The sequence below is a fragment of the Chenopodium album genome, chromosome 12 (assembly GCF_948465745.1).
Source record: "Chenopodium album chromosome 12, dcCheAlbu1.1, whole genome shotgun sequence".
Classification (NCBI taxonomy): Eukaryota; Viridiplantae; Streptophyta; class Magnoliopsida; order Caryophyllales; family Amaranthaceae; genus Chenopodium; species Chenopodium album.
The window spans coordinates 55,466,002-55,484,176 of NC_137845.1; the positions used below are offsets into that span (position 1 = coordinate 55,466,002).

Consider the following 18,175-nt stretch of genomic DNA (forward strand, 5'->3'; position numbering starts at 1 on the left):
TAATAATAATAAGGTCAACTAAATTAAACATTGCCTATATTATAGGCCTTTTATATTAAAAAAAAAATAATAAGGTCAACTAAATTAAACATGGCCTGTATTATAGGCCTTTTATTTCACCCATTGGGATTTTAATAAATAACTAGTTATTGGCTCGGACGATATCCCAAATTTTTATAATATAACATTACAATCGCTAATAAGTATTTGATTTAAATGGATTGAAAATATTTTATTCTAAAAAAAAATGGATTGAAAATATAGTAATTTGATACTATGACAACAACTACAAACCCAAGCAATCACATGAACCAAACTCTAAAGAAATATCTGCTCGTATGTGGTTATTTAAAAAAATAAACTATAAAAATAATATGAAATATATGCATGTAACATAAAATAAAGTATTAGGACCTGTTCTCATTGACTGAACTCAACTGAACTGAACTGAACTCATCTGAAGTGAACTGAACTGAACTGAACTGAGCTGAACTGAACTGAACTGAATATTTTATAAGCAAAGGAAATTAGGAGCTGAACTGAACTGAACTGAACTGAACTGAATTTCAACGTAAGAGAACAGGCCCTTAGTGTATACGAAGTATAAGTTAATTATTGCTAATTAGTAAGGTGTGTTATTATTCCGGTGATTGAATAGACACAGTAATAGTAATATACAAAGTAGCTTAGAAGGTAATTTGTACTTGTTTTAAATGAAAGGTTTTACAAACTTGCATTGTCAACACTCATGTGGCGCCTAGTCATAATGAGGGAGGGATGACACGTGGTAATACCATTTTGAGTGTTTTTTTTTTAATAAAACCTTTAAGTTTTAATAATAATATAGATTAATAAGGTCTAATGTGTTTAAATGCATGACATAGTTGAGGCTTGCCTAGTTTGTCAAAGGAATGTTAATTTTGTTGCCTCCCACCTTATGTATTTTACTATGCATTATATCTACTTGATTAATACTTGAACTTATTTTATCTTATCTAATCTTATTTAAATATATTTGAACTTACCTAAATTTTCTAAAACTAACTTATTATTACTTAGCCTGTTTTATTTGAGTATCTTTTTTTTTTTGTCAATTTAGAGAGAATAGAGAGTTGTATTATGTATTTAGCGTATACACATATATATACAACCTAAGGGATTAGGGCGGAACATTACACCGGCCCATTAGCTATACATAGAATATAGTCCAACACCCCCCCTCAAGTTGGAGCATGCAAATCACAAATGCCCAACTTGCCAAGTAAATACATGAATTGTTGCTTGTTCAAAGCCTTAGTGAAAATATCCGCAAGTTGATCCGTCGTTTTCACATAAGACGGACTAATAAGACCATCCTGAATCGCATCACGGAGATAATAACAATCAACCTCAATATGCTTAGTACGCTCATGAAAGACCGGATTCCGCGCAATATACAATGCAGATTGACTATCACAAAATAAACTCATGGCGCGGGGATGCGCGACACCCAAACTCAGAAGTAAAGCCTTCAACCACTTCAACTCATCGGTGGTTTTAGACATAGAACGAAATTCGGCCTCAGCAGAGGACTTAGCCACAGTGTCCTGCTTCTTAGTCTTCCAAGATATAGGGGAAGCACCAAGAAACACCAACCAGCCAGAAATAGATCGTCTCGTGAGAGGACAACTAGCCCAATCCGAGTCACACCAACCTGTAAGATGAAGATCATACTCAGAGCTCAAAAGGATTCCCTGACCCGGACATCCCTTCAAGTAACGCACCGTACGTAGTGCGGCCTCCCAATGATCCTGACGCGGTTGTTGCATGAATTGAGACAGAATATGAACCGCATAAGTCAGATCAGGCCTCGTGAAAGATAAATAGATCAAGCGACCCACAAGACGACGATACATTTCAGGATCAGAAAAGAAAGAGGACTCTGATTTAGCCAGAGCATGATTCTGCTCAATAGGAGTACCTGCAGGACGCGCCCCTAGCAAACCAGTCTCTGCAATAATATCAAGGGTATATTTCCGTTGGCATAAAAATATGCCCTCCGGACTACGGGCAACCTCAATACCAAGAAAATATTTCAACACACCCAAATCTTTCATATGAAAACAGTCACTCAAATAAGATTTGAATGAAGAAATTGCAGAAGAATCATTCCCAGAAATAATTAAATCATCAACATACACCAGAACACTAAGTTGAACAGCCCCAGATTGCAGAGTAAAGAGTGAGTAATCAGAGTACGATTGAATAAAACCGTACCTTTTCAGAGAAGAGGCCAACTTAGAAAACGAACAACGAGGTGCTTGCCGTAGCCCATATAAGGACTTCAGAAGACGACAAACCAACCCAGACTGAGAACCATGAAAACCAGGTGGTAGCTTCATATACACCTCCTCATCAAGGTCACCATGCAGAAATGCATTATGAACATCCATTTGGTGAAATTCCCAATTTTTCGCAGAAGCCACCGCAAGAAAAGCACGAACAGTAACCATTTTTGCCACAGGAGCAAAAGTCTCGTTATAATCGATCCCTTCAACCTGATGATTACCAAATATAACAAGACGAGCCTTCAATCTTTCAATAGTGCCATCGGAATTAAGCTTGACCTTGTACACCCAACGACACCCCAATGCCTTCTTACCCGGAGGTAACTCCTCCATCACCCATGTCTTATTTTTCTCAAGAGCGATAATTTCCTTTTGCATGGCCTCCCTCCACCCCTCATGCTTCATAGCCTCATTAAAGTTACGAGGCTCAACCATCGAATCCACAGCTGCAATAAACACACGATGGCGCATAGAAAAATTATTACAATTCACAAAATGTGCTAAAGGATAAGGAGTACCTGAGGAGCTCGGAGTAGACGGTGAACATGGAGGGATAGATGAACTGTCAAGAGAAATAGTATGTGCGACATAGTCCCGATGCCAACCCGGAGCATGCCTAGGGTGATCACGGGCTAGGTCCAATGTAGGAGGAGTAGAAGAGCTCGGAGCAGCCACATGAGGAGTCGTGGTGCTGCTGTCCAAGTGTGGCGCTGCTGTCACAGTAGGAGCAGCCTCGGAAGAGGAGGAAGCAGCAGCAGCCGCAGGTGGCCTGCGGGGAGGGTTGTTGTCCCTGGCAGGAACCGCAGGTGGCCTGCGGTGTTGGCTGTCCCTGGCAGCCGTGTGGTCAGCAGCATGAGCAGGAGTGGGGGGCTGATTTTCGGACACTAAAGACCCCTCACCCACTTCCAAAATATATTCCAAATCATCCAAAAAATCATTATCCACTCCAACATTTTCGTGAGATATTTCGTCGACTTTTTCACGAGTAGAAACCGACTCATCCTTTTTAACAAACGGAAATTCATTCTCAAAAAATTTAACATCACGTGAGACAAATATTTCACCGGTATCTAAATCATACAACTTCCAACCCTTCTTGCCATTAGGATAGCCCACAAACACACACTTTCTACTCCGTGGAGCAAACTTATCACCTTTTGCTTTTTGGTTATGAGCAAAACAAAGGCACCCAAAAACACGCAACTCATCATAATTAGGTTCTTTGCCAAATAGAAGTTCATAAGGAGTTTTGTTGGCTAATAAAGTAGAGGGAGTGCGATTAATTAAATAAACCGCTCCTAGAACACATTCACCCCAAAGATCAATCGGCAAATTGCCTTGAAACATAAGTGCACGACTCACATTTAAAATATGTTGATGTTTACGCTCTACCCGCCCATTTTGTTGAGGGGTGCCAACACAAGAGGTTTGAAAAAGAATGCCATTATCATTAAAATACGGAAGCATGTGTTTGAATTCGGTTCCATTATCACTCCGTACACATTTAACATTAACATCAAATTGACATTTCACCATAGCAAAGAAGGAACAAAAGGAAGAATAAACTTCAGTTTTGTTATTTAATAAATAGACCCAAACACCTCTCGAAAAATCATCAACAATAGTTAAGAAATAGTGAGCACCACAAGTAGAAGGTGTCTTATATGACCCCCATAAATCACAATGAATCATCTCAAAAATTCGGCTAGCTCTACTATCACTATTAGGAAAGATATCTCTAGATTGTTTAGCTTGAGGACAAACATCACATGCTTTATTCAAAAATTTGCTACTAGAACTAGAACTAACAGCAGGAACTAACTTGACAATCTTATCCGACGGATGCCCCATACGACGATGCCATAACTCAAATGTCGAAACCGCCGAACTTGACACCGCACATACTTTAGGAAGTCGCCGGAAATAGTAGAGTCCATCTATCCGTTCACCGCCTCCAATCAGGCTCCCCGAGAGTTGGTCCTGTATAGCACATAAAGAGTTAGTGAATTGTACATAACATGTAGAGTCATCAATCATTTTAGAGACGGAAATTAAATTGCAATTTAATTTGGGAACGTATAACACGTTTTCAAGAATTATTCCATCATCTAAAACCACTCGGCCCTCCTTTGTTGCTATGGCTTGACTACCATCCGGAAGACCGACAGGGCAAGGAGAGATGTATTTGACATCCATTAAACTAGATTCGGCCCCGATAACATGATGTGAAGCGTCGGTGTCGATGATCCAAGACAATGAAGGATACTCATCCGTCATCGTATCTTGTTGACGATTATTAGCCATGGTTAGAAGAAGACGAACTTGTTCCGGTTGAAGCTCTGCCAATGCCGAGAGAGTATCTTGCGAGGGCAGAGGAGCAGCAGTACCTAGAGCACCCACGACATTAGCCTTAGCCGTGGGTTTAGAAGAAGCAGCAGCAACAGCGGAGAAGGGAGCAGCAGAGTGAGGTTGGGCAGCAGCCCTGCTGGGCGTAGAGCCCTGCTGACCAGACGCGGCAGCCCTCCCTTTCTTGCCATACTTTTCAATCCACCAATCGGGATACCCATGGAGCATGAAGCACCCAGCATTCTCGTGTCCAGCACGTTTACAGTGAGTACAATAAAGCGTTGTCTTGCCAACACGAGGAGCAGCTTGGTAAGGACGGCGATCTTGAGGCAGAGCAAACACATGTGCCTCTGTTTTATCAGAGGAGGCACGTTCCCTAGCAATATTTCGAGAACGTTCCTCCTGTAGAAAAACTTGATAGGCATGTTCAAGATTCGTAGGGGGCTGCTGTGAAAGGAGGTTCGTACGGACCAAGGCATATTTATCATCATCAATTCCAATCAAGAACTGATGCAATTTTTCCTCTTCCCGATCCGATTCGTATTTCGCAGCAACATCACAGGTATAATTGCCGCAAGTACACCCATGTGGTGGTTTGAGACGAAGGAGATCATCAAAATACCCCATCAAAGTAGTATAATAATCCTCTACTGTCATAGTTTTTGATTGTTTGCAATTAGCAATCGTAGTCCGCAATTGTTGGAGGCGAAGACCACTAGCCTCACAAAATCGCTTCTCCAAATAGTCCCAAAGTTTCTTTACCTCCTCAAAGTAAGGGATTGAAGCCGCAAGTTTGGGGTCAATAGAACGCAAAATCCAAGACACAAGCATAGAGTTTACGGTATCCCAGTCAAGGAGTTTCTTCTTCTCTGGTGGTTTATTAATCGTGCCATCAAGGAAGCCGTATTTTCTTCGGGATTTCAAGGACAGAGTAATCGCCCTAGACCACGCAAGGTAGTTGTCGGGCTTCAAAACCACATGGGTAATGAGGTTACCAGGTTGGTCTCCGGCGCCAAGGTAGAAGGGGGAAGATGGATCAATTTTGCCGTCCTCCATAGTAGTCGATCAAGTAAGCAGTGATATAGAAAAGAGAAAAAAAAAATTTCAGAGTTTAGAAATTAGAGATTAAATTAGTGATCAGTAGATATGATTAGAGATTAGAGAATAGAGATTAGAGAGAAATTTAGGGTTTAGGGTTTTAGATTGATTTTAGCTCCGATATCATGTCAATTTAGAGAGAATAGAGAGTTGTATTATATATTTAGCGTATACACATATATATACAACCTAAGGGATTAGGGCGGAACATTACACCGGCCCATTAGCTATACATAGAATATAGTCCAACATTTTTTTTTTGCCCTATTTTCCTTATTGGGTCATCCTTTTTTTTCCTCTTTTTTTTGGGTCACCATTATTCAAATACCTATTGGTATACATTCTCACTTGCACTTCTTGCTCTACCTCTCTCCCCAATAACGCCATTTGTAAGAATTGTGTTTTGGGTGAAAACAATGTGGACTTGAGAAGTCTTTTGTCAATGATAGGCTGAAGATTAGATTGGTTTGAGTGACAATTGAGCTGAAGGCTTCATGCACAACCTTACACGTAAATTGGTCTTGGGGGTTTTGCTGAAGAATTCCCCTCTAATACCAAAGTCAATACAATTAATATTAGATAGAGTATTAAATGCTATGCAAGAGAATTGAATGCTTAAGGTTTGAACTGAATATCTTTGCTTAGGTGACTAAAGAAGTATTTAAACTTTGCTTGGATGGACAAATGGACCCTTAAGACATATATGGGCTAGAGCATCTATTGGGCCTTGACTGATGTGGCATGGACTTTGACATTTGGTTGCATTTGGAGGGTTGAACCCTTTGGTGTTGGGCCATTTAATGACCGGCCCAAATAAGTTATCTGGACTCTAAATTATTGTCACCCCACAACACTAATACTTCATTACTTCCTTTCTTAAATGAATGCAATTAAAAAAAAGACTGATAGAATAAAAGTTAGAGACTTAAAATAGGTCTATACAAAACCTTATATCACCCATAAAGTTTCATATGTGGCTAATCACACTGTGTGAGTAGGGTTAATTGGTCAGGGGTAACTCGGTCGATCAGGGATTACTCATTCTGGAATTATTTGGTCAAAGATTACTCGATTAGTCATGGGTTACTCGGTTAAGAGTTATCCGGTCAGTGTTTTAGTGTATGTCAACCAATCACATAGTGTAATCAGCCACATAGAAAAACTTGTTATATATCACCACATTAGTGAAGAATAATGGAGCATGCTCCAATTTTATACAAGCATAAAAAATAAATAAAATAAAAAAAGAAAGAAAATAAAAGAAAAAGAATTGCATGGCTAAGTAATGTTAGCAACCAATAAGAAAGCATATTCTAAAATTTGGCATTAAAAGAGTGGCCATAAAAGCATATTCTATAATTTTGAGAATTCATAATAAGTGGCTCACCATCCACTATCACTAGAATGTCATTCACGTGTTATAAATTATAAAGCGTCAAACGTATGAAAACGCAGTTACTCGTAATTAATTTATTTTTTTTTTGACAGGAAAAAATAAAATAAAATAAAATATTCAAAAAAATATAAAGACGAGTTGACAGGAAACGAACTCAGAAGGATACGCCACAAATCTGTTCCCGATTCATTGCATTTCCGTTTCTCTCTCCTCGCACCTCCTTCTTCTCAGGTGATCCTCTCATCTTTTATTTTTTGATTTTTGTTTACTTTGGTACTTTTATTTAAGAATTTTCTACTAAATTCTTCTTCTTTTTGTTGATTTCAACCTGCATTCAAGGTTTGTTTTATTGATTTCCTGTTTTGGTGGGGTTTCTTTAGATGGGTGTTCTTTGTTTACTGTAATTGAGAAGAGATCTGTGTAAATTTAGGTTTTATAATCATGAATTATTATAATTTGGTTAAATTATGAGTTGGGTTTTATGAACTGCTACTTGGGTACATTAGATCTGTTTCTTAATTGCTAAATTGAATGCTGTTTTAGGATTTGCTGAATTAGGGTTTGTAGACATCTCTTGGTGTCTCAAATTAGGGGTGGTTTGTTTTGAGCTCTAATTTGTGTTTGAACACAGATTGATAAAAATAAAAGGGAAAAAAAAAGTGAGGATTGAGGAGTTTGATTGCATATCAGTGATTGAGGACCAGGGATTTTCAAATGAAAGTGTATCATCTTTTTGTTGGTTATATATCGGGTGCAGCAGTTAAATTATACTTGGATCGTTTGAATTACGAGTTTTTGCTTGGATATTCGCTGCTTTGCACCTTTTTCAATACTATGAAACCATGGTGTATGAAATTTTGCTAATTGGATTCTTGTTCATTTTGTTGTAGTCTTTACTTTTGGTGCACCCAGTAATTTTGCAACAGTTCTTTCCACTTACATGTTATCTATAAATTGAATTGCAGATTTGGTACCTGTACTTCATGAATTCGAAAAAATCTGTGACATCCGTGGTTTCCTGCATTCCGGGAAACAAGAACAGTTTCTTTCTCTGGATTTTGGTATCTCTACTGGCTAAGTTTTTGGGAGATCTTATTGTTTACGTGAACTTTCTTCTAGTTCAGGCCATTGACAGGAGTCCATCAGCATTACACCTATTGTCTATTGTTCCTTAGTTGTGCGTGGACTCGGCCATCTGCAGCACTTATCCTTGTCTTGTAATTTGACAGCATGGTTTCTTCTCAGCTCTCTGCTTTAAGTGAGAGCCACAAATCCTTTCAGAGCCAGTTTCTGCGTCCTGTTAACCCTCCAAATGCTGTTCCTGCCGATGATGATGAGTTTGATTTTTCTGATGTTTTTGGTCCTCTTCCAGGGCAGTTTCCTGTTGAAGTGAATGAAGGGAATTTAGAAACTACAGGTGCTGATGTGAGTGAACTTGTTTATGATGACCCAGTTGTTGTGTACAGGCGATCACATTCTCTGGTTGGCCCAACTGCATGTGCTAGTCAGTCGTTGAAGCTAAGTAAGCTCTGTCTTGAGCCTGAGGACTCAGATGTCTTATTAGAGTGCGTGAATGGCGAAGCTATTGATGAAGTTTCTGAAACCTCTACAGACGATGATGCAAAGCCGTTGGACTCCCTGCATGATGATCTATTGACAAAGGATCAGAAAGTTGGCCTTGACGATTTTGAGATAATGAAAGTGGTCGGGCAAGGTGCATTTGGTAAGGTATACCAGGTGCTCAAGAAGGGTACTTCTGAAATATATGCAATGAAGGTCATGCGAAAGGATAAGATAATGGAGAAGAACCATGCTGAGTATATGAAAGCAGAGAGGGATATTTTGACAAAGATTGGTCATCCTTTTATTGTCCAGCTCAGATACTCATTTCAAGTAATTCAAATCTTGTTATGTGCTATTTTTACAATGCCTTTTAGTCCTTATATGTTCTCCTATTCATCCAATTAAATTTTAGGAGTGTTTCATTCTTTAAGTAAATAGAATTTGTTGTACCTGATGTAACATTGTAGATTCAGTTAATGTTATATTTTTACTTAGCCTTTCTTTTGCTTGCCCACAGACCAAATACAGACTGTACCTAGTGCTGGATTTTATAAATGGAGGACACCTTTTCTTTCAGCTTGAGAAACACGGTCTTTTCAGGTGAATACCTCTTTTAAATTCACGTTTGTTGATAGCTGGTACTGCTGTGGAAAATCAATGTAACAATCTTATGCTTTCAGGGAAGATCTAGCTCGTATCTACGCTGCCGAAATTGTCTCTGCAGTTTCTCATCTCCATGCGAATGGTATAATGCACAGAGACCTGAAGCCTGAAAATATCCTACTTGATGCAGATGGCCATGTATATTTCTTCTTACAGATTCTCTGTCATATAAAATCATGGCTGTTTTTCAAGCAGTGCTGACCTATCTTTATGTTGCAGGTTGTGCTAACTGATTTTGGTCTTGCTAAAGAAATGGAAGAGAATGGGAGGTCGAACTCTTTGTGCGGGACAGTGGAATATATGGCACCTGAAATTGTTATTGGTAAGGGCCATGACAAGGCTGCAGACTGGTGGAGTGTAGGTGTCTTAATCTTTGAGATGCTTACTGGCGAGGTATAGCTGTGAGACTCAAGAATTTATTAATGCATAGTTCTTTATGCTCTTCCTGCATCTGGTGAATTAGACTTATGGAATCAAAAATATTAAATCATCCACATTAAAATGATATGTGAGAAACAATTAAGATATTATGTATGAAACTCGTGATGAATAGAACTTTAAGAAGCTTATAATATTTCTTTGAAGGTGTTAATACTGCTATTAGCATCTTTAGCTTGAGTGTTCCGAAACCACAATGAAATAGGTGCTTATACTGCTATTAGCATCTTTATGCAATTGCAACCTGATTTTTAGTAATGCTGTGCTGGCTGTAAAAATAAATAATGTTACATATTTAAATGTGTGTTTAATCCTTTAGTCCACGTTTGAAATCTATTACCTATGTCTTATAGATGACTGTGTCTTCCTCGTGCAGCCTCCTTTCTTTGGTGGTAACAGGGACAAGATTCAGAAGAAGATTATAAAAGATAAGATCAAGCTACCAGCTTTCTTAACTAGTGAAGCGCATTCTCTGTTAAAAGGGGTAATATATTATTATATTGTCCTGAACTTATTTATAAAGAGAAAGAAATTTGTAACTCTGCTTGCTTTCTATTTGTAAAGAAGGTTCTAAATGAGCATCGTTGTTTTGCAGCTGTTGCAAAAAGATCCAACCAAGCGTCTAGGCAATGGAGTAAAGGCAAGCGAGGAAGTGAAGCTCCATAAGTGGTTTAAGCCAATTAACTGGAAGAAACTAGAAGCAAGGCAAGTTCCACCAAGCTTCCGCCCAGAAGTTGATGGAAAACTCTGTACTGCTAACTTTGAAAAATGCTGGACTGACATGCCGGTTGTGATTTCTCCTGCCGCAAGTCCCAACGGCAATGGGAATCTACTCTTCAAGGACTTTACATACGTGAGACCAGCTGCAAGTTTCCTTCAGAGGATGAGTCCCCTGAACGAGCGTGCTTGACCTCAGCTCCCTACTTTTATATGTCTAAATCTTCCATGGAGATGTTCTATGTATGAATCAATTTGACTATTTAAGCCCTTTGGGTAGTGTATTCTCCACTGTGTTTAATTGTATTCAAAGTAAACTTTCCATCATGACTGATGGTTTCCAAAGTTTTATGTGAGACTGATTCCTAATTTAAGGTTGTGCAATCATTAATGTGTGCCTCTATATATACTATTAGATTGTTTTTTGTTGTTACCATGACCAACAACAGAGATATAGACAGACCAGCAGGAACAGTTGAAAGTAGAAACAAATTTTGGGCCTTTTTTTACCACCAAGGGTCAAGAAAGGTTATAATGGTCCTAATCAGAAGATGCCATCAGCAGTTTTGCTATCTTCAGACTTTGAGGAATTTGCTGTTTTATCTTTCTCCACATGTAATTTTTTAAGTGGATAATATTGGGTCTGACACGTGGCAAAAGATACTCCACTGCTGACAGTTCTATTGTGCATCTCAATTCACCACCCAAACATCATCAAGCTCTTTTTTGGAAATCTATGGCTTCTGCTTTGCTTTCTCCAGCTGCAAGTGCACATCCTAAGTCCCTTTCTCTCTCCTTCACTAAACCCATCAACCAAAACCATTTCTTCTCCTTCATCAACCGCCCGAAAAGAATCAATGTGAAGTGCAATGCATTTTCAGATAATATAATAGATGGATTGACAGATACTGTTGCTTCTTTACCGGTTATTGGTTCCAGTTTTGTTGAAATACAGGAGATTGCTGATACATTACCGGAATCTGAAAAGTTGGGAATCGCGGTGTTTGCTGGTTTGGCTTGGATATACCTGACTGCAAGGCCTGGAGTGCTTATTGGAGCCATTGATGCATACATTCTAGCTCCTTTGCAAGTGGGTTTTGATACCTTGACAGGCAGAAGGAGACTAAAAAGGTCTGATTTTCTGATTACTGATAAGATAGGTGAGGGTTCCTTTGGTGTGGTCTATTCTGGGGTGCTTCTGCCGAAGAACGTAAATGTGGGAGAAAATGTGTCCAAGAGAAGCATGGCAAAAGCTCTTGAATCTGACAAGAGATTCAAGGAAAAGGTTATATTAAAGCAGGTAAGTTTAAATTTTCCCATTTGGTTAGCTATATGGTTTTAACTTGAAAGTTGGTTAATCAATTTGGCTTTGAGTAGTGAATGACAATATTTCTTCAGACTTGATCAAGCTTTTGGCTTTTCTCATCTAAATTGTACTGGTGTGGAAGTCACAGGCTCACAGCATTATTCGAATGCTGGTGCAAAGTGAAAATTACTGTTTGTCGTCAGAATCAATATTGTGAATTAGGTTGTTAGATAATTATTTTCTTTATATTATTCATCTGTTAGGTGAAGCTTGGAGTTAAAGGGGCCAAAGAATGTGGTGATTTTGAGGAGTGGTTTAATTACAGGTTATCAAGAGCTGCTCCAGAAACCTGTGCTGATTTTCTTGGAAGCTTTATAGCTGACAAAACAAATTCACAGTATACAAAAGGTGGAAAATGCCTTGTTTGGAAATTTGAGGTATCCCATCCCCCACACACATAGAAAAGAAAAAAAGGAAAAGTTTTATTTGCAAGAGTTGCTTTTACAAAGTAGCTAAGATAACAATACTCTCTCAACAGGGAGATCTAGACCTTGCAGATTACATGAAAGACCGTAACTTTCCTGTAAATTTAGAAAATATCATGTTTGGTCGAGCATTAGAAGGCATGGATTCTCTTGAGCGCAATGCATTGATCATCAAGCAAATAATGAGACAGATAATCACTTCTTTGAAGAAAATTCATGACACTGGCATTGTTCATCGGGATGTAAAGCCAGCAAACTTAGTAGTGACCAAGAAAGGAGAGATCAAGCTCATAGATTTTGGTGCTGCAGCTGATCTTCGTATTGGTAAGAACTATGTCCCAGATCGTGGTCTGCTGGACCCTGACTATTGCCCTCCTGAACTGTATGTACTCCCAGAGGAAACCCCAAGGCCGCCTCCAGAGCCTATTGCTGCATTACTTTCTCCAATCTTATGGCAGGTATTTCAAATCTCCTCTAATATGTTTTTTCCCCCCCAAAATTAAGTTCAAATGAGAGGTTAATTAGTTTAGATTAGGACTAATACATTCAGAAGTTCAGAACATTATTTATCATGTGAAAAGAACTATATCTAAAATGGTCAGAATGATGGCTCTAAGATTTTATTTTATCCTACTTCCATTTGCTGAAGTTGTCATAATTCTCCTTAAAATTTTGATTTTTCACCTATAGTGAATTGTTGATATCGGCCACATGTGATTTGCAGCTCAATAGCCCTGATCTATTTGACATGTATTCAGCTGGGATAGTTCTTCTGCAAATGGCTGTACCATCTCTGAGGTCCACAGCAGGCTTAAAAAACTTTAACAATGAATTGAAGTCTGTAGGATATGATTTAAACCGCTGGAGGGAGCGCACTCGAAGTAGGCCTGATCTAAGGATATTAGATCTGGATAGGGGAAGAGGATGGGACCTTGTAACAAAGCTTATCTCAGAGGGGGGATCATTTAGACGAGGTCGTTTATCAGCCGCTGCTGCTCTTAGACATCCTTATTTCTTGCTTGGTGGTGATCAAGCAGCTGCAGTTCTCTCTAGATTGAGCTTGACCAGATAGTAATCCTTCAGGATCTTGTGCACCTGTTTTCTCAAGGCTCTTTTCATTTTTGTAAGTATCATCAGTAATATCCTCCTACCTATTTCATTGCAACTTTTTCCAATATGAATATACAAATAACAAACAGAGCTCTTGTTGAGAGTTTACACACACTTGTTTCACAGAAATTTCTTCCCTGAATTCGTGTTAACTTTTAAAACACATCAGAAGAAAAATCTTTCTCTCGTTTACTGGTCTTGAGTTTTGAAGAACAATGAATTAATTAATTACTTTTTGATGTTACCTCAAAGATGGTAGATAAAAAGAGGTGGGTTCTGTCAATTTATCAGATCAGCTAGATTCTGATCGTGCATAAGGATGATCGTCTTTCCTTGCATATACAACAGGAGGCATGTGTAATTCTTTAAAACTTCGTATATCAATATATTTTTCTTTCCTTCTATGGAGTACATAAACATCTATAGTTTTTAATTGTCATTGTTGACTGTCAAGGAAAATCAAATGAGTGACTTCCTTTTTATCCAGAAGCTCTGTATGTACTCAGGCAAGTCTTTTCCTTGCTAAATTTTTTAATTTTGATTGATCAGGTACTAAATGCTTTATGTTTTGTTCTTATATTAACCTGCCAAAAGCAGCTTATTTATGAAAAGGGAGTTGCATTCTATAATCTAATTGACCCATATAGTAAATTTTGCTTAAGTTGTATTCTGTTGCTTACTTTGATTGTACTTTTAGCAATTTACACTCATCCAGAAGTTTGCAGTGACATTGTCAAGTGACTTTTGATACTCTATGGTTTTGTTACTAGTGATTGACCTCATCTATTTTTATTTTTTTGGTATTAATAATGATTTTGATTTACACAACCTTAAGGGCTATATGTAACCGTGAAATATATTTCCTAATATTTTACTTTTTAAGTATTAGTTTAGGAAATTATGATAACTTATATACAATGTTGATATTAATGTATAGTTGATACATTATGTTTCTTACTTTTAACTTCTTGCTTATTATACTATAATATCCTCTTATAACTGCTGTATTATGTTGCAATCTTGTAACCTGGAACTCAGTTTTGTGGATGAAGTATCTACAAAGTATTGTATTGTGTATACATGTTCCTTTTAAAAAGCCTTCCTGTTCACAATGCTTACAAGAAGAAGCCATAATCACTTAATCAGTATTTGATAATTTTAGCCTACTAATAAGCTGGCCACAACCTTACACAGCACCATTAGAGTACTGCCGGATCTAGACCAAGCAGCCTTTTCTTGCAACCCCAGCGACAGTTCCAAGCACATACTGAGCTAATGAGCTCTAGCCTTGCAGAATTAAGAGCAATCATGTCTGCTAAAGATTGAGATTTGGTCAGAACAATTGCATATCCATCATCCATGTAATCGGTGCCCTCAGGGAAGAGCTGCCACAGAAGGCTTCCAGCTCCACTTCCACCTTTTTTAGCTGAATTCACCAGAGTTTTATACACTGTGTTATAAATTGTGTCCCTGAAAGAAGAGTTGTACCCAGGATCTTTCACAGATACACCAAATTCTGCAAACACAACAGGCATCCCGATTGACTTCTCTGCATCTTCTATGTGGGCTTGCAACCATGACTGATAGAACTGGAGATGTGCATCGGTTATTGTAGGTGATATCCTAAGTCAAAAAATTTGTTTTCGTCAGTACAGTATAAACATAAAACTATGTGATACGATGAGCAAAATAAACAGGTGTAATGCTACTTACCAAGAATCTGCATATATATGAACAGATGCAAAATCAACACCTAAAACCTGATGGTTCCTCACAAAGTCAGTTCCCACTTGTGTGGCGTATGTATTTGGATTAAACTGAGCCCGCTCAGGGGTCGAGGGACCATAAAATCCTTCCATCCCTATCTCAAGCAAGTGTTTTGGATCAATACTTTTCACATAGGCAGCCATCTCTTGTATCCAAGCCTGTGAACAAATGGAAATTGTCTTAACATTCACTTAAAAAGATGAAAAAGGTTAGGGCACTAGAAATGGGTGAATCAGACGAACCTGTAGTTTATCGCCAGAGGGGTCAGAAGTGCAGCGAGGCTCATTCATCAGCTCCCAAGCAAAAATGGTTGGGTCATCTTTGTATGTGACATTGGTAAAGGTATTGACTCTGTTTAGCACCATCTATAAATCAAGTTTTTTAAAAAGAAAGTATGACATCAGATGAAAGTATTTGTGGTTTTTATAAACATGTTGCTTGGACTCTTTATTCAACTCAAGTATTCGTGTTAGATCCTCAAGAATTGGACATGGGTATGACTCTTAACACTGTTTTTTGAATAAGTGGTGATATTGTCATGAATTAGCTTGGTATGAGTAGACACATACCAGTGTCTAATACCAATAACTCGGTCCAAGACAGTAAAGGATCATATAAGATTTCTAAAGAGCTAACCTTGATATGATTTTTGTAGTAGGTCTTGAGAGTAGCATCAGAGAAGAAGTCATCTTCAGAGCTCAAATTCAAGCCAGCATCTTTTCCCCATTTAACATATTGTGGTTTGCCCCCATAGTCACTCCAGTTGTTCACCAAGGATAAAATCAGCCTGATATTGTACTTCTTTGCTTCACTCACAACAAAATCTAAGCCCTGTGAGAAATTTAGACGGATTTATTTTGTAGTTACATATAACAGATCTTACTTATGCTTAGCATAAAATCTTGAACAGAAACAAACAAGAAAAGGACCTTAAAAACTTCTTCATCATAGACTGAAGGGGACTTCTGAAGAGCTCGGTATTGGCCATCGTTAAAAGCCCACGTCCTGCAGACTGATAAACCAACAGAAGATGCTTGTTTGAAGACCTCGGTTACCTTTCCACGAGTAGATTGATCTGAAGCGAAGACCATAAGCCAGTAGGTGTTGAACCCATTGAAGTAGAAAGGTTTATCATTCACAATGAATTGGTTCCCTTTCCTCTCCACCATTGCCCATGCATTCTCATCCAATTCAGACAGCCTAATCACATTATTATAATAGCCATTGTTAAAAGTTGTTGCACACATAACATACCAACAAAATTAAACAAAACACAATTATAAAGATCGTTTATAGTAATTGCTTACCCTGCATCAATCCCGTCTTCAGCAGGAGCAATTCCACACTGATTTTCTGCACTGATAAAATGTAGCAAAAAGATCGGCATCAATAAAAAGATTGTGAAGCCCTTAAGTTTTGTGAGGCTTGCCATATTGTCACACCAAGCCATGCCAGAGAACTATGATCAGCTAACTATATACTAGTACAATAATGCATACAATGCAAGTGGCCTTTATATTTGGTTAAACTCTTCAGGAGAAAGAGAAAAAGGCCGGGGTTGCATTATTCTTTGAAGCAAAGTTTGTAAAGAGTTCTTTACGAAGTATTTCTCTTCAAGACTTTGGTTGTGCTTGCATCACACTTACTAAATTGTGCAAACACAATCGTTACTTATTGCTAATTGGTCACATGCATAGAAGATTTGGTCCATCAGCACTTTATTAAAATTAACTTATCATAGGGTTTAATTTCTCTTTCGGACAAGGCTTCATTGCCTATATGTACACTTAGTGTATGTTTGGTATGATTCTAGGAACTAAAAACAAACAAGACGGGAAAAGGGTAATGCTAAGTGTTACCACAATTAGATTTCGTAAACCTAAGAAAATAATCTCTTGTACTAAATAAACTGAGGATTGAGGAAGAAGACAATATTGTTACCATAGGATTGAGATGGGTAACAATTTAAATAGTTGGTAATGATTACCCTTAAATATTTGCATAATCAAAACAAAAAGGGTAAATGCATTGAATATATTGGTTTGTTCATGCATAATCTAAACAAAAAGGGTTAATGGATAACACAAAAAAAAAAAAAACAAGGATAACATACAAATCAAGATAAGAGATGATATGATGTGTATGTAGTTTCATGTGATCTACACATTGCACACAAGCTAAGGTACCAAGTCTAAGTCACTTGATTGGGATGAAAGGCCAAAAGATAGACATTACATTAGCTAGGCTTATAGATTGTTCCATAGCTCCTGTAACAAATAGATATACAAGGCAAGTGGGGCAGTGCTTCCTAATTAAGATGAATTAAAGCTTGCTTCAAAGATAGTTCTATTGTACTTCTGTTTTTTTTGTGAAGACCTTACAATTCACTCTTTTAACATTTGCAATATAAGTAATGCTTAATTGCTAATATGAGATTGGGAAAAGAAAAAAAAAATTACCAAAATGTAAGATTATAATAAGTAATTAATTACCTGCCATAATCCAGTTGCAAAAACTGCCACTATTGATATTGATCACATTGAAACAACAGCAAATAAACTTGAAGTGGTTAAAATCTGTAATTAGATGAAAATGAAGGTAATTTGGAGTTGGTTGTTTAAAATATAGGGAGCACCAAAGCAGAATACAAAAGGTGCAGCTGGTAGTTGGCACTTGTTCTTCAAGCTTCTTTCTTTCATACAACATTAATGATAATATCCCCTTTGCATTTGTGGTCATAGATCTTTATCTTTATGTAATACTCATGCTTTATGTCAAGAATGTCGGTAACGTTGCTTACTCTAAAAAATATTGCCTCTATTTCATATTATTTGTAACGATTATTAGACATTTTCTACTCACATTTTAGGTTAAATCGTTGCAAATAATATGAAACAGATGTACAATATTATTCAAGTAATCAAGTTGGTATAATTTGTGTTGTTGCTCTTAATTATAA

The 18,175-nt window shown here is 37.8% G+C and overlaps 3 protein-coding genes across 5 annotated transcripts; 2 read left to right on the forward strand and 1 right to left on the reverse strand.

Annotated features, from left to right (window-relative positions):
• Positions 1–7,240: 7,240 nt before the first annotated feature.
• Positions 7,241–10,937, forward strand: LOC145572692 (serine/threonine-protein kinase AtPK1/AtPK6-like). Its single transcript, XM_081631662.1, has 7 exons — positions 7,241–7,398; positions 8,133–9,060; positions 9,248–9,330; positions 9,411–9,531; positions 9,613–9,786; positions 10,208–10,315; positions 10,427–10,937. Exons 2-7 carry the CDS (start codon positions 8,398–8,400, stop codon positions 10,739–10,741), a joined length of 1,464 nt encoding a protein of 487 aa, XP_081487788.1. The 5' UTR covers positions 7,241–7,398; positions 8,133–8,397; the 3' UTR covers positions 10,742–10,937.
• Positions 10,938–11,259: 322 nt separating this feature from the next.
• LOC145570667 (serine/threonine-protein kinase STN8, chloroplastic-like) lies at positions 11,260–14,010 on the forward strand. 2 transcript variants are annotated; one of them, XR_014096548.1, is made up of 5 exons: positions 11,260–11,848; positions 12,118–12,291; positions 12,393–12,797; positions 13,064–13,462; positions 13,702–14,010. XR_014096548.1 is itself a non-coding variant. In XM_081629806.1 (4 exons), the coding sequence occupies exons 1-4, from the start codon at positions 11,285–11,287 to the stop codon at positions 13,409–13,411; spliced, it is 1,491 nt and encodes a 496-aa protein (XP_081485932.1). In that variant the 5' UTR covers positions 11,261–11,284; the 3' UTR covers positions 13,412–13,641. The 2 variants fall into 2 exon arrangements, 1 of the variants encoding a protein (XP_081485932.1); XM_081629806.1 differs by lacking the exon at positions 13,702–14,010 and having other exon boundaries at positions 11,261–11,848; positions 13,064–13,641.
• A 435-nt stretch (positions 14,011–14,445) lies between these two features.
• Positions 14,446–17,919, reverse strand: LOC145570668 (mannan endo-1,4-beta-mannosidase 6-like). Of its 2 annotated transcripts, XM_081629809.1 has the most exons (7): positions 17,709–17,919; positions 16,524–16,574; positions 16,146–16,416; positions 15,853–16,047; positions 15,459–15,581; positions 15,163–15,374; positions 14,450–15,072 (listed from the first exon to the last, which is right to left on the reverse strand). In XM_081629809.1, exons 3-7 carry the CDS (start codon positions 16,383–16,385, stop codon positions 14,649–14,651), a joined length of 1,194 nt encoding a protein of 397 aa, XP_081485935.1. In that variant the 5' UTR covers positions 16,386–16,416; positions 16,524–16,574; positions 17,709–17,919; the 3' UTR covers positions 14,450–14,648. The 2 variants fall into 2 exon arrangements, with proteins under 2 accessions (XP_081485934.1, XP_081485935.1); XM_081629808.1 differs by lacking the exon at positions 17,709–17,919 and having other exon boundaries at positions 14,446–15,072; positions 16,524–16,681.
• Positions 17,920–18,175: the final 256 nt, after the last annotated feature.